The 14,155-nt window shown below is 50.7% G+C and overlaps 1 protein-coding gene across 1 annotated transcript; it reads left to right on the top strand.

Moving 5' to 3' along the window:
- Positions 1-298: 298 nt before the first annotated feature.
- Positions 299-8,245, top strand: ADIRF (adipogenesis regulatory factor). The gene is made up of 3 exons (XM_038744268.1): positions 299-487; positions 4,767-4,829; positions 8,016-8,245. Exons 1-3 carry the CDS (start codon positions 427-429, stop codon positions 8,120-8,122), a joined length of 231 nt encoding a protein of 76 aa, XP_038600196.1. The 5' UTR covers positions 299-426; the 3' UTR covers positions 8,123-8,245.
- Positions 8,246-14,155: the final 5,910 nt, after the last annotated feature.

Here is a 14,155-nt window from a genome sequence, read left to right as displayed (position 1 = left end):
ACCCTCCACTGCCCAGGAGCATCCCCTGCCCGGGAGACCAGGAAGGGGCTGGCTCGGCCTCTGGACTTGAGCATTCAACCTCCTGTGGCAGCAGCAGCAGCACAGATGCTTCTCCTGCCGCTCACATTGGCTGGGAAATATTTATGAGCAGGGAGAGTACAAAAGGTTAGTGCGTGAGGGCTGCCGGCGGGGTGGAAAAGTACTCAGAGGCCTTCCCACCCACCCCCAGGGGACTGGCCCTGAACGGTGCCAGCCCTGCCCAGCCTCACCCTCCCTCTGGCCCGGGGGGCGTGGAGCCATGCCCAGTGGCTACATAAAAGCAGCAGCAGTCGCAGCTGTAGCGGACACCAGATCAAGCAGAGAAGAAAGCTAAGGTTCCACCCCACCAACCCGTGACTGAACCCCACTCACCGCATCCCAGAGACCATGGCTAGCAAGAGCTTCCAAGGCCTGAAACAGCAGGCAGAGGGGGCGGCTCAGGATGCTGGTAAGAGGCTGTCCCCTCTGCCCCCTTTGCTCCCTCTCATCCCGCCCCATGCCTGAGGGTGGTGGTGAGGGCGGGGGGCACAGCCTTGGCTGAGGGGAAGGAAGGGGTCCTTGACCAACCTCGTTCCCGATCCCCACGCCCCTGGGAAGACAGGGTGGAGGCCTGCCCGGGCTTGATGCTTCCTGATCCGAACTCTGCTATTTTCCCAGAGACCTCCCCTGAAGGCCATCCGGCTGGACATTCTCCCTCTCTAAGGGAACCATGGAGCCCTCATCCCTGGGTCACATCCCTGCCCGCCCTCTGCCCCACTCTGGGACCCAAGGGGCAGTTGCTCCTAGAAGAACCATAAGGGATCCCAACCCTCCCACAGTTACCATGGAGCTGGCATGCCTACTCTTCTCCTTCCCTGCTTTCAGATGGCAGGAAAGGGTCATCCTTTCTAAAGGTATCCTTCCCCACAAAGCACGGCTGGGAGTGGCTCTCCCCTCCCCCAGGGCTTACAGGGGAAGTTGGCAGGAATATGGGTCGGACGGGGCCTGTTTCCTCGAGACGGGTGACCAGTGACTGTTGTCTCACAGATAATAGTCACCGCAAAACCCCAGCGGCGTGGGGCTGGCCGAAAGCACGGAGAGTGAGAGCCCAGGGAAAGCTTCCTGCAAGGCAGGGTATCCCTCGCCGCCTCTGCCCAGGGTCCCCGTGATGGCTGATGGTCCCGTTAGCTCTAGGAACGCCACTGTTGGGAGCTCTGGGGAAAACAGAGGCAGCAGGATGCTGGGGCCTTGGCCAAGCTCCCAGAATCCAGAGCCCAAGCCAAGAACAGTCTCCAAATTGCTAACACTTTGCCTCAGGCTATATTCCTTGGAGGATTCTGGGAACATGTGGCTGAAATGTGGGGGAGGCCCAAGAAGAGGGCAGGGCCAGGAAGCAGGCACATTAAGGGAGGGAGGGAGGAGGAAGAAAAGGGAGGGAGGGGAAAAAAGGAGAAAGGAAGGCAGATGGAGGAGCCTGACTAAGGAGGCTGGGCCAAAGAAACTGGCCCCAAGAGAGGAGGAAGGACTGGGAAAGGCAGAGCTCATGGAAGTCTCCCTTCTGCGGGTGATTTTGAAAAATTACGAGGGGCAGATCCCAGGGCTGAATATTTGTCTAAAGAGCGAAGGGGTCTGCATCACACCTCTGGGAGGAGAGAGAAACTCAATGAGATAACTCTTGACCATCCTGAACCTAAAATGGCCACCACAGGATGTGAGCAGCCATTTTAGGGCGAAAATGCCTTGGCTTTGAGGTATTTGTTTTAGGCCTGCTAGAACTGCAGATTTGTAGCTTTCTACCCGAGTTTGCCATCCTGCCAGGATTGGGACGAGCCACTTCCTGCTGGGTAATCCACTTCCTGTGTCCGCACCCACAGGAGTTTATTCATTCATTCAATTGTATTTATTGAGCACTGATAGGGTGCAGGGCACTGTACTAGGCGCTTGGAAAGTACAATTCAGCAACAGACACAGTCCCTACCCAACAATGGGCCCACGGTCTAAAAGAGGGGAGACAGACAACAAAACAGAACAAGTAGACAGGCACCAATAGCATCAAAATAAATAGAATTACAGATATATAATAGAATAATAAATATGTGTACAAGTGCTGTGGGGTGGGAGGGGGGTAGAACAGAGGGAGGGAGTAGGGGCGATAGGGAGGGGAGGAGGAGCAGAGGAAAAGGCGGCTCAGTCTGGGAAGTCCTCTTGGATGAGGTGAGCTTTCAGTAGGGCTTTGAAGAAGGTTGTGTTCGCCCAAATGAGAGCTCATTTGTTTTGCCCTGAGAGGGTCTTCTGGGCCTATGTTCTGAAAACCCTGTGTTACTCCCCAGGTCTGTGAGCATTGCTGCATCTCAGGGCTGGCTGTCGGGGCTGAGATCAGGCTGGTTTTCCATGGGATTCAGAGGTCCCCAGCCAGCCCTAGCCTGACTGCCCCGCAGAAGGTCTTGGCCTGTGGCACGGGTGGGGCATAAATAAAAGGGGCAATAATTGGGGAACAGTTTTATTGAGACTACGGAGCCAGGACGGGGCAGTCCGTGTGGCCCCAGAGACCTTCAGAAATCCGGTCCTGGCCTATCGCAGGCAGCCGATGGAAGGGGAAACTGCATCTTCCCACCCCGTAGAGATGTCATTACTGAATGCACAGTGGGTGTTTGCTGGGCTCCAAGCCCCTCGTTGGATGTGCAGGGATGTGTGGAAGAAATCCAGGGAGGCTGGGGGCTGGAGCTGGAAGCTGGAGTTGGTTACACCTGTACTGGTTTGTATCTACCACCCCAGGCAAGGAAATTGTCCCGACACCCCTGCCCGGCTGAGGGAGGTCAGAGGGCAGGTGTGGATTTATTGTGGCCCTTGGATGGATCTGCCTTCTGACAGGGCCCACTGTGACTCCCTTTCACTCTAGGTCTTCCCTTTCATGTGCACTGCTTTCCCATGGGTCCAGTTCACTGGAGCTACAACTTCCAGTGAATAGAAAGCTTTGAACTGTAGGTATGGTACAGTTCCGTCTGGAAAGGAATGAGGAGCAGAATTCCCAGGATGATTAAGTCCTTCCAGCATGTCTACTTACTGTCAATCAATCAATCAATCAATTGTATTTATTGAGCGCTAACTGTGTGCAGAGCACTGTACTAAGTGCTTGGGAAGTACAAGTTGGCAACATATAGAGATGGTCCCTACCCAACAGTGGGCTCACAGTCTAGAAGGGGGAGACAGAGAACAAAACAAAGCATATTAACAAAATAAAATAAATAGAATAGATATGTACAAGTAAAATAAATAGAGTAATAAATACGTACAAACATATATACATATATATAGGTGCTGTGGGGAAGGGAAGGAGGTTAGGCAGGGGGGATGGAGGGGGGAGAGGAAGGAGGGGGCTCAGTCTGGGAAGGCCTCCTGGAGGAGGTGAGCTCTCAGTAGGGCCATCTGCCTGGACCATTCTGGAGGCCAAAATTGTTGGGTAGGGACCGTCTCTATATGTTGCCAACTTGTACTTCCCAAGCGCTTAGTACAGTGCTCTGCACACAGTAAGTGCTCAATAAATACGATTGAATGAATGAATGGTCTTTCCCAGACCTTTGTAGACCTAGCTGTAGCTAAGCTGGGCTCAGCTGGGCTGTGAGGAGGCAGAGGAGGAGGAAGAAGATGAGAAGGAGGAGCAGGAGGAGTACAAAGATGAGGAGAAGCAGGAGGAACAGAGGAAGGGGGAGGAGGAGGAGGACGATGAGGAGGAGGAGGAGGAGGAAGAGAAGAGGAAACAGGAGGAGGAGGAGGATGGAGGAGGAGGAAGAAGAGGACAAGAAGAAGGAGGATCCGAGGGGACAAGGGAGGAGGAGGATGGAGGAGGAGAAGAGGAGGAGGAAAAAGAGTAGGAGGAGGCTCAGCTGGGATTGTATTCTCTAACTTTCTGGGTTCCTCAGCCTCTCCACCCTCGGGCCTGTTTAAATTCTTTCTAAGGAGAGCCGGGAGAGAGGGAGAAAGGGAAGAAGACAGGGAGCTGGCCCCCACTAGGTGTTTGGGCCTGACACCCTGTCTTACCCATTTCCATTGTAACCTCCAGTTAGGTTGAGGAGTCAGGTGCCATCCAGGCTCAGTTTGGACTTGTGGCCGACAGCATGGTGAACGCAGTCAGAACTTGCTATCCACCAGGAAAACATAGCCCAAAGCAGCCAAGTGATCCCCTGAGTAGCTCTCCCACTTTCCCATCCATTTCCTCCAAGGGGAAGTGCGGATGCTGTAGTACGGACCACCACCCCTCTGAATGAACAGGCTGGCTGATGTGAGGCTCCTGGAAAGGCTCCGGTCTTGGGGCTTCCTTTTCATTCATTCATTCATTCAATCGTATTTATTGAGCGCTTACTGTGTGCAGAGCACTGTACTAAGCGCTTGGGAAGTCCAAGTTGGCAACATATAGAGATGGTCCCTACCCAACAGTGGGCTCACAGTCTAGAAAGGGGAGACAGAGAACAAAACAAAACATATTAACAAAATAAAAAAAAGAGAATAAATATGTACAAATAAAATAAATGGAGTAATAAATACATACAAACATATATACATATATACAGGTGCTGTGGGGAGGAGAAGGAGGTAAGACGGGAGGGATGGAGAGGGGGAGGAGGGGGTGAGGGGGTGGAGATCCACCCCTCTGTTCACTGGGAGTCCGCCCTGCCCCGTCCCGTTGACCGACCAGCCGCACGGTCCCAGGGGCAGAAACTACATTCACCGGCTCTTCTTTTCCCTTCTAGCGACCGCGGCAGGACAAGCGGCCCAACAGATTGTGGACCAGGCCACAGAAGCAGGACAGAAAGGTAGGAGATGCCCAGAGAAGGAGCCTGGCCACAGCCGGATCAACCCGGAGGGTTTGTCCCCCTGGCCAGCCAAAGGCCCCCAGGGCTCAGGAACCCCCCAGCCCCTCATTGAATCCATTGCTCGCCAGAGAAGCAGCGTGGCTCAGTGGAAAGAGCCCAGGCTTTGGAGTCAGAGGTCATGGGTTCGAATCCCAGCTCTGCCACATGTCTGCTGTGTGACCTTGGGGAAGTCACTTCACTGCTCTGAGCCTCTGTTACCTCATCTGTAAAATGGGGATTAAGACTGTGAGCCCCACGTGGGACAACTTAATCACCTTGTATCCCCCCAGTGCTTAGAACAGTGCTTTGCACATAGTAAGCACTTAACAAATGCCATCATTCATTCAGCATCACAGGACATGCCAGGCTTTTTCCCAGAGGCCTACACTGTTCATTCATTAATTCATTCAATCGTATTTATTGAGCACTTACTGTGTGCAGAGCATTGTACTAAGCGCTTGGGAAGTTGCCCTCCATGAACAGCCTCCCCCCTGCCCTCAAAGAGTTCATCCCTGTACCTTCAGGCATGGTCACACTGAGACCACCCCACTCCCTTGGCCTCTACGTAACTGTGGGTACCTGTGTGTGTACGTGTGTGTGTGTATTTGTGTGCACACATGTCTGTCTGTCCCTCCCCATGTGTGCTTGTGTGTTTCCTCCTTAGCCTCTTGTGTACCCATGTTTACCCCCTCCCTCCCGGTACGCCTGTGTGTCTCTGTCCTCTCCGCCTCCTATTTTTCCCCACGCCCCTTCTCCTCCCGTTCCTTTCCCAAACTTGTTCCTGCCCCCAAATTATCTTAACAGAGAAACAGCATGGCTTAGTGGAAAGAGCACGGAGTTTGGGAGGCAGAGGTTATGGGTTCTAATCCCGGCTCCACCACTTATCATCATCAATCGTATTTATTGAGCGCTTACTATGTGCAGAGCACTGTACTAAGCGCTTGGGAAGTACAAATTGGCAACATATAGAGACAGTCCCTACCCAACAGTGGGCACACAGTCTAAAAGGAGAAGACAGAGAACAAAACCAAACATACTAACAAAATAAAATAAATAGAATAGATATGTACAAGTAAAATAAATAAATAAATAAATAGAGTAATAAATATGTGCAAATATATATATATACAGGTCCTGTGGGGAAGGGAAGGAGGTAAGAAGGGGGGGATGGAGAGGGGCACGAGGGGGAGAGGAAGGAAGGGGCTCAGTCTGAGAAGGCCTCCTGGAGGAGGTGAGCTCTCAATAGGGCCTTGAAGGGAGGAAGAGAGCTAGCTTGGCAGATGGGCAGAGGGATGGGCACACTTATCAGCTGTGTGACTTGGGGCAAGTCACTTCACTTCTCTGGGCCTCAGTTTGTTAAGTGCTTTCTTTGTGCCAAGCACTGTTCGAAAGCACTGGGGTAGACACGAGGTAATCAGGTTGTCCCACGTGAGGCATTTATAAAATGGAGATTAAGACTGTGAGCCTCACGTGGGACAACCTGATTACCTCGTATCTACCCCAGTGCTTAGAACAGTGCTTGACACATAGTAAGAGCTTAACAAATACTATCATTATTATTATTATCTCTGGCAGCTCTGTCAGTGGAATGGCCCTGCTGCTACCCAGAGAGCTGGGAAATGCTGCGGAGTCCGTCCCCAAACCAGTCCTTGAGACGGTCCTCAAATCTGACCCGAAGCCAGTCACTGAGCAGAGCACTGAGATTGTCACCAAGCAGGTCCCTGATCTGGTCACTGAGCACATCCCCGAGCTGATCACCTAACCTATCATTGAGCCAGTCACCGAGCAGGTGTCTGAGCTGGTCACTGAGGCAGTCTCCGAGTTGATGGCCAAGCCAGTCACCAAGCTGGGCACTGAGCCAGTCCCTGAGCCGGTCACCGAGCAAGTCCCTCAGCTGGTCACCAAACCAGTCCCCGAGCCAGTCATCGAACCAGTTACAGAGACGGTCACCGAGGCAGTCACTGAGCCAGTCCCCAACCTGGTCACCAAGCCAGTCATCGAACCAGTCACCCAGCCGGCCACCTAGCCAGGCCCCATGCCGGTCACCAAGCCAGTCACCAAGCTGGTCACTGAGCCAGTCACCGAGCCAGTCACCAAGTTGATAATAATAATAATGATGGCATTTATTAAGCGCTTACTATGTGCAAAGCACTGTTCTAAGCGCTGGGGAGGTTACAAGGTGATCAGGTTGTCCCACAAGGGGCTCACAATCTTAATCCACATTTTACAGTTGAGGTAATTGAGGCCCAGAGAAGTGAAGTGACTTGCCCAAAGTCACACAGCTGACAGGTGGTGGAGCCGGGATTCGAACCCATGAACTCTGACTCCAAAGCCCGTGCTCTTTCCACTGAGCCATGCTGCTTCAAGTTGATCAAGTTGATCACTGTAGCCCATCACCAAGCCACCACCGAGCCGGTCCCCAAGCCAATCCCAAACTGGTCCTGGAGCTGGACCCTGAGACAGCAGATCCCACCCTTGTCGCTGCCATTTTTTTCGAGAAGCAGCGTGGCTCAGTGGAAAGAGCCCGGGCTTGGGAGTCGGAGGTCATGGGTTCTAATCCCGGCCCCGCCATATGTCTGCTGTGTGACCTTGGGCAAGTCACAACTTCTCTGAGCCTCAGTTCCCTCATCTGTAAAATGGGGATTCAGACTGTGAGCCCCACGTGGGACATCCTGATCACCTTAATAATAATAATAATGGCATTTGTTAAGTGCTTACTATGTGCAAAGCTCTGTTCTAAGCACTGGGGGGGATACAAAGTGATCAGGTTGTCCCACGTGGGGCTCACCGTCTCACTTCTCACCTTGCTTCTTGCTTCAAGAAGCTGGTCTTGCTTCTTGCTTCTTGCTTGCAGTCTTGCTTCTCACTTTGTATCCCCCCCAGCACTTAGAACATAGTAAGCACTTAACAAATGCCATCATTATTATTATTATTATTATTATTATCTCCACACAGTCAGTGAAGGGACACGACACAGGTTTGGAGAAGGCAGAGGTTATAGAAAGTATTTGTTGGGGGGCAATGTCTGGATCTGCCGCCCACCCCCACACTTCCCCGAGACCGGGCTGCCCAGCAGATGGGCCCGGCCCCAACCCCACCCATTCCGGAGCCACCTGACAGTCCCACCAATCTCTCTTCTTCCTCCAGCCGTGGAACAGGTAGTCAAGGCCACCCAGGAAGGAGTCGACAAGACCACAGAGCAAGCCACCGGGGCCATTGCCGGATTAGGGAAAAAATGTGGGTTCAAGAAATGATCTGGAAAGCCCTGTAAACCACACAACCACTTCTGCCCTGCTGCCTGTGCGTTTGGAAATGATGTTGGGAACTGCAAATGGAACTGAGGGTCAGGTCTTGCATTAAAAATGTTTTTCCTGGAAGTGTCTTCTTTCTTACGAGAGTGGAACGGCCCTCTGCCCACTCAGCTCCTTGGGCTCTCTCAAACTTGCCCTGACCAGACTTGATCACCACCGGGTGTTTTTATACTTGGGCTGCAAGATAGAGGCTCTTCATTCATTCAATCGTATTTATTGAGCGCTTAAGCACTTGGAAAGTACAATTCAGCAATAGAGACAATCCCTGCCCACAGCGGGCTTTCAGTCTAGAATAATAACGATGGTATTTGTTAAGCGCTTACTACGTACCAAGCATCATCATCATCAATCGTATTTATTGAGCGCTTACTGTGTGCAGAGCACTGTACTAAGCTCTTGGGAAGTACAAATTGGCAACATATAGAGACAGCCCCTACCCAACAGTGGGCTCACAGTCTAAAATGGGGAGACAAAACCAAACATACTAACAAAATAAAATAAATAGAATAGATATGTACAAGTAAAATAAATAAATAAATAAATAAGGTAATAAATACTCTAAGAGCTGAGGTAGATACAAGATAATCAGATTATCTCATGTGGGGCTCACAGTCTTCATCTCTTTTTCCAGATGAGGTAACTGAGGCCCAGAGAAGTGAGGTGACTTGCCCAGAGTCACACAGCTGACAAGTGGGGATGATCCCATTACTGTAGAAAAAGCGGCCAGTGGTTCCGTCCCCAACTTCTGCACGTCTTCCTTCCCTCGCAGCAGCTGGGAGAGCCAGGAAGTCTAGCTTGGAGTTGCAGCCCTGCAGCATCCTCTGAGGCCCCCAAACAGAAAATCCCAGAATTTTGTGGGGCCAAAACTGAGCATGGACTGAGCGTGTTCCAGCCCAGAAGAGGATAGCAGCGGGAGAAGAAGCTTGGCACTTCACTTCTCTGTGCCTCAGTTCCCTCATCTGTAAAATGGGGATTAAGACTGTGAGCCCCCCGTGGGACAACCTGATCGCTTGTAACCTCCCCAGTGCTTAGAACAGTGCTTTGCACATAGTAAGCGCTTGATAAATGCCATCATTATTATTATTATTGGCTCTGAGAAACAGCGTGGTTCAGTGGAAAGAGCACAGGCTTGGGAGTCAGAGGTCATGGGTTCAAATCCAACTGTCAGCTGTGTGACTTTGGGCAAGTCACTTAACTTCTCCAGGCCTCAGTTACCTCATCTGGAAAATGGGGATTAAGACTGTGAGCCCCACGTGGGACAACCTGATCACCTTGTATCCTCCCAGCGCTTAGAACAGTGCTTTGCACGTAGTAAGCACTTCACAAATGCCATCATTATTATTTTTATAGTCAAGCATTTACAGGGAGCAGCATGGCTTAGTGGAAAGAGCATGGGCCTAAGAGTCAGAGGACCTGATTCTAATCCCGGCTCTTCCAACTGCTTGCTGAGTGACCTTGCTCGAGTCACTTAACTTCTCTGTGCCTCCATTTCCTCAACTGTAAAATGTGGATTCAATACCAGTTCTCCGTCCTACTTAAGACTGTGAGCCGCACGCAGGGCAGGGACTGTGTCGTCCGATTATCTTATTTCTACCCCAGCATACAGTGGGAAGCAGCGTGGCTCAGTGGAAAGAGCTCAGACTTGGGAGTCAGAGGTCATGGGTTCTAATTCCAGCTCTGCCACTCGTCTGCTGTGTGACTTCGGGCAAGTCGCTTAACTTCTCTCTGCCTCAGTTACGTCATCTATAAAATGGAAATAAAGACCGTGAGCCCCATGTGGGACAACCTGATTACCTTGTATCTACCCCAGTGCTTGGTACATAGTAAGCACTTAGCAAATACCATTATTATTATTATTATAGTGCTTGACACATGGTAGTGTCAAGACAACAAGACATTAAGACATTAAGAAATACCATTTAAATTTTAAAAAAGGCAAGGGAGGCTAAGGGTTGGAGCTGGGCAGGGCAAGATGAAAAGTTCATCCAAATTTTCCCTCCCACGGACTTTGTTTCTATTTCTAACATTGCCAAAGGCAGAGTACAAGAATCTGGGACTGTCCAAATAAAGTCGGGATGTAAGGCCAGCCTGCTTATGAGCGGCAGAGCCAAGCAGTTACTGGGTTCTGGGTAGTCTTCTAATGGAGGGTGAGAAGGGGCACCTTAATGACCACCACCCCTCTTGAAGGATTGGTTATCTCAGGGGGAAAAGGAGGTTCAGTTATAATAATAATAATAATAATAATGATGATATTTTTTAAGCGCTTACTATGTGCAAGGTACTGTTCTAAGCGCTAGGGAGGCTACAAGGTGATCAGGTTGTCCCACGGGGGTGCTCAGAGTTTTAATCCCCATTTTACAGATGAGGTAACTGAGGCACAGAGAAGTGAAGTGACTTGCCCAAAGTCACACAGCTGACAGTTGGCGGAGCCGGGATTTGAACCCATGACCTCTGACTCCAAAGCCCGGGCTCTTTCCACTGAGCCACGCTGCTTCTCCAGTTAGACTAAAGCAACATGGCCTAGTGGATAGAGCCCAGGCCTGCGAGTCAGAAGGCCCTGGGTTCTAATCCTGACTCTGCCCCTTGTTTTTTGTGTGACCTTGGGCAGTCACTTCACCTCTCGGGGCCTCAGTTACCCTGTCTGTAAAATGGGGGTTAAGACTGTGAGCCTTATGTAGGACAGGAACTATGTCCGACGTGATTATGTTGCCAACTTGTACTTCCCAAGCGCTTGGTACAGTGCTCTGCACACAGTAAGCACTCACTAAATATGATTGAATGAATGAATGAATGAATTATCTTGTATCTGCCCAGTGCCAACTTGTACTTCCCAAGCGCTTAGTACAGTGCTCTGCACACAGTAAGCACTCAATAAATATGATTGAATGAATGAATGCTTAGTACAGTATCTGGCACATACATAGTGAACACTTAACAAATACCATAAATACCATAAATTCCAGTCCTGGGTTCGAAGGCCAGGCTGAGTCCAGCCCCAAGGGTCCCACAGGCTCCCACTCACTCAGGCTGGGGAGGGCCAACAAGTTGGGCCAGATTTCACTGGCGCATGGACTTTAGTGGACCACGGAAAGACGGGACAAAGCCCCCTGTGGCACGGAGATCCTCCAGGCTGCCGAACCCCAGGCTGGGCACAATCAATCAATCAATCAATCAATCGTATTTATTGAGCGCTTACTGTGTGCAGAGCACTGTACGAAGCGCTTGGGAAGTACAAGTTGGCAACATATAGAGACAGTCCCTACCCAACAGTGGGCTCACACCCCCGACTCGCAAAACGGAGCTTGGGCAACTTCCCGGGGGGCTACTGGGTGCAGTTCCCATAACCCCAGAGCCCGACTTACCCGAGATGCCCCACTCTGCTCCTCGTCCCCTAGCGTGGCCGCCCCCACTGAGGCCCACGTGAATGAAAAGAAAGCAGCTGGACTGTTCAGCCATTCATTCAGTCATTCAGTCGTATTTATTGAGCGCTTACTGGGTGCAGAGCACTGGACTAAGCGCTTGGGAAGTACAAGTTGGCCACATATAGAGACGGTCCCGACCCAACAGTAGGCTCACAGTCTTCCTGCCCCTGTCTCCCCATCCCCACCCCTCGGGAATCCTCCACCGCCACCCTCAACCTCCTCCCGGCTGCTTACGCCCTGCCTGTTTCCATTGGCCATATGCCTTGCCTGAGAATCTGAATTCTTCACTGGGTGATCGTCACGAGAGCCTCAGAGGAACTGGAGTGACTCATTCGACCCCAGAGGGGAATAGGGAGGAAGGGCGGGTGGGGAGAAAAAGCAGCTCCTGAGAGGTTCTTGGGCAACTCCTGTCTGAGTCATCTCAACTGGGCTTGGGTTGGGCCCAGCCAGCAGGCACTGGGCGTGGATGGAGTCAAGTCGGGGAGAGGGGCACAGAGGTGGCACACCGTTGCCCCGGATAATAATAATAATGATGGCATTTATTAAGCCCTTACGATGTGCAAAGCACTGTTCTAAGCACTGGAGATATTACAAGGTGATCAGGTTGTCCCACAGGGGGCTCACAGTCTTCATCTCCATTTTTACAGATGAGGTAACTGAGGCCCAGAGAAGTGAAGTGACTTGCCCAAAGTCACCCAGCTGACAACCGGCAGAGCCGGGGTTTGAACCCATGACCTCTGACTCCAAAGCCCGGGCTCTTTCCACTGAGCCACGCTGCTTCCCGGATGAGAACAATCAATCAATCGTATTTATTGAGCGCTTACTGCATGCAGAGCACTGTACTAACCGCTTGGACAGTTCATTCAGGGTACACGGGGAAGCAGCATGGCCTAGTGGAAAGAGTCTAAGAGTCCGAGGACCTGGGTTCTAATCCTAAATCCCCCCACTTGCCTGCTTTTTGGCCTTGAGCAAGTCACTCAACTTCTCTGGGCCTTGGTTCCCTCGGTAAACCTTGGTAAAATTCATTCATTCATTCATTCAATCGTATTTATTGAGCTCTTACTGTGTGCAGAGCACTGCACTAAGCACTTGGGAAGTACAAGTTGGCGACATATAGAGACGGTCCCTACCCAACAGTGGGCTCACAGTCTAGAAGGGGCTCACATACCCGGACGGGGTGGGAAAGTGCTTTAAAACCAAAGGTAAGGAGTTTCTGTTTGATGCACAGTTGAGTGGGTAACCGACTGGAGGTACTTGAGGAGGGAGGAAACCATCATCATCATCATCATCAATCGTATTTATTGAGCGCTTACTGTGTGCAGAGCACTGTACTAAGCACTTGGGAAGTACAAGTTGGCAACATATAGAGACAGTCCCTACCCAACAGTGGGCTCACAGTCTAAAAGGGGGAGACAGAGAACAAAACCAAACATACTAACAAAATAAAATAAATAGAATAGATATGTACAAGTAAAATAAATAAATAAATAAATAGAGTAGCGAATATGTACAAACATATATACATATATACAGGTATATATACAGGAAACGTTTTTTAGAGAAGCAGCGTGGCTCAGTGGAAAGAGCCCGGGCTTGGGAGCCTGAGGTCAAGGGTTCTAATCCCGCCTCTGCCACATGTCAGCTGTGTGACCTTGGGCAAGTCACTTCACTTCTCTGGGCCTCAGTTACCTCATGTGTAAAATGGGGATGAAGACTGTGAGCCCCACGTGGGACAACCTGATCACCCTGTAACCCCCCCCCCAGCGCTTAGAACATTGCTTCGCACGTAGTAAGCACCTAACAAATGCCATTATTATTATTATTGTTATTTCTTCATAGACTGTGAGCTCCGCAGAAGACTTGATTATTTTGCACCTACCCCAGGGTTCTTCTCTCAGGATCACACCTGGAGAGTTTTCTACCAGTCTCTACTATGGGAGGGAGAGTCAGGCGGAGGCCTACCCATCCCATTCCTAGCTTGGCCAGTGGCTAGCGAGTGGAGAGCAATCGGCTACAAGTCAAAACTCACCTGTGCTGGGCAGCAGCGGCATGGAAGAGAGTCATCATCATCATCAATCATATTTATTGAGCGCTCAAGGGCGAAGACTTGAGTTTACCGCATGGAGGAGGCAATGGTAAACCACTTCCATATTTTTACCAAGAAAACTCTGTGGATGCAGTATCAGAATGATTGCAGGTGGAGTTAGGGCATTCTGGGAGAGATGTGTCCATGGCATCACTATGGGCCGAAGACGACTCGACGGCGTAAGACAAGACCCCAGAGCTTTGTACAGGGCTCAACAAAAACCACAGTTATTATTATTACTATTGCCATTATTATTGTTATTATTATTATCCAATACCTGGGCTCTAGCCCCCATTCCTCCGCCACCTCCAACCCTTATGACTGCCTTTCTGGCTCTCTCTAGTCTCATCATCATCATCATCAATCGTATTTATTGAGCGCTTACTATGTGCACAGCACTGAACTAAGTGCTTGGGAAGTACAAATTGGCAACATATAGAGACAGTCCCTACCCAACAGTGGGCTCAC

The sequence above is a fragment of the Tachyglossus aculeatus genome, chromosome 3 (assembly GCF_015852505.1).
Source record: "Tachyglossus aculeatus isolate mTacAcu1 chromosome 3, mTacAcu1.pri, whole genome shotgun sequence".
Lineage (NCBI taxonomy): Eukaryota > Metazoa > Chordata > Mammalia > Monotremata > Tachyglossidae > Tachyglossus > Tachyglossus aculeatus.
The sequence above is the reverse complement of the archived record's forward strand: the minus strand, read 5'-3'. Positions and strand labels throughout refer to the sequence as shown.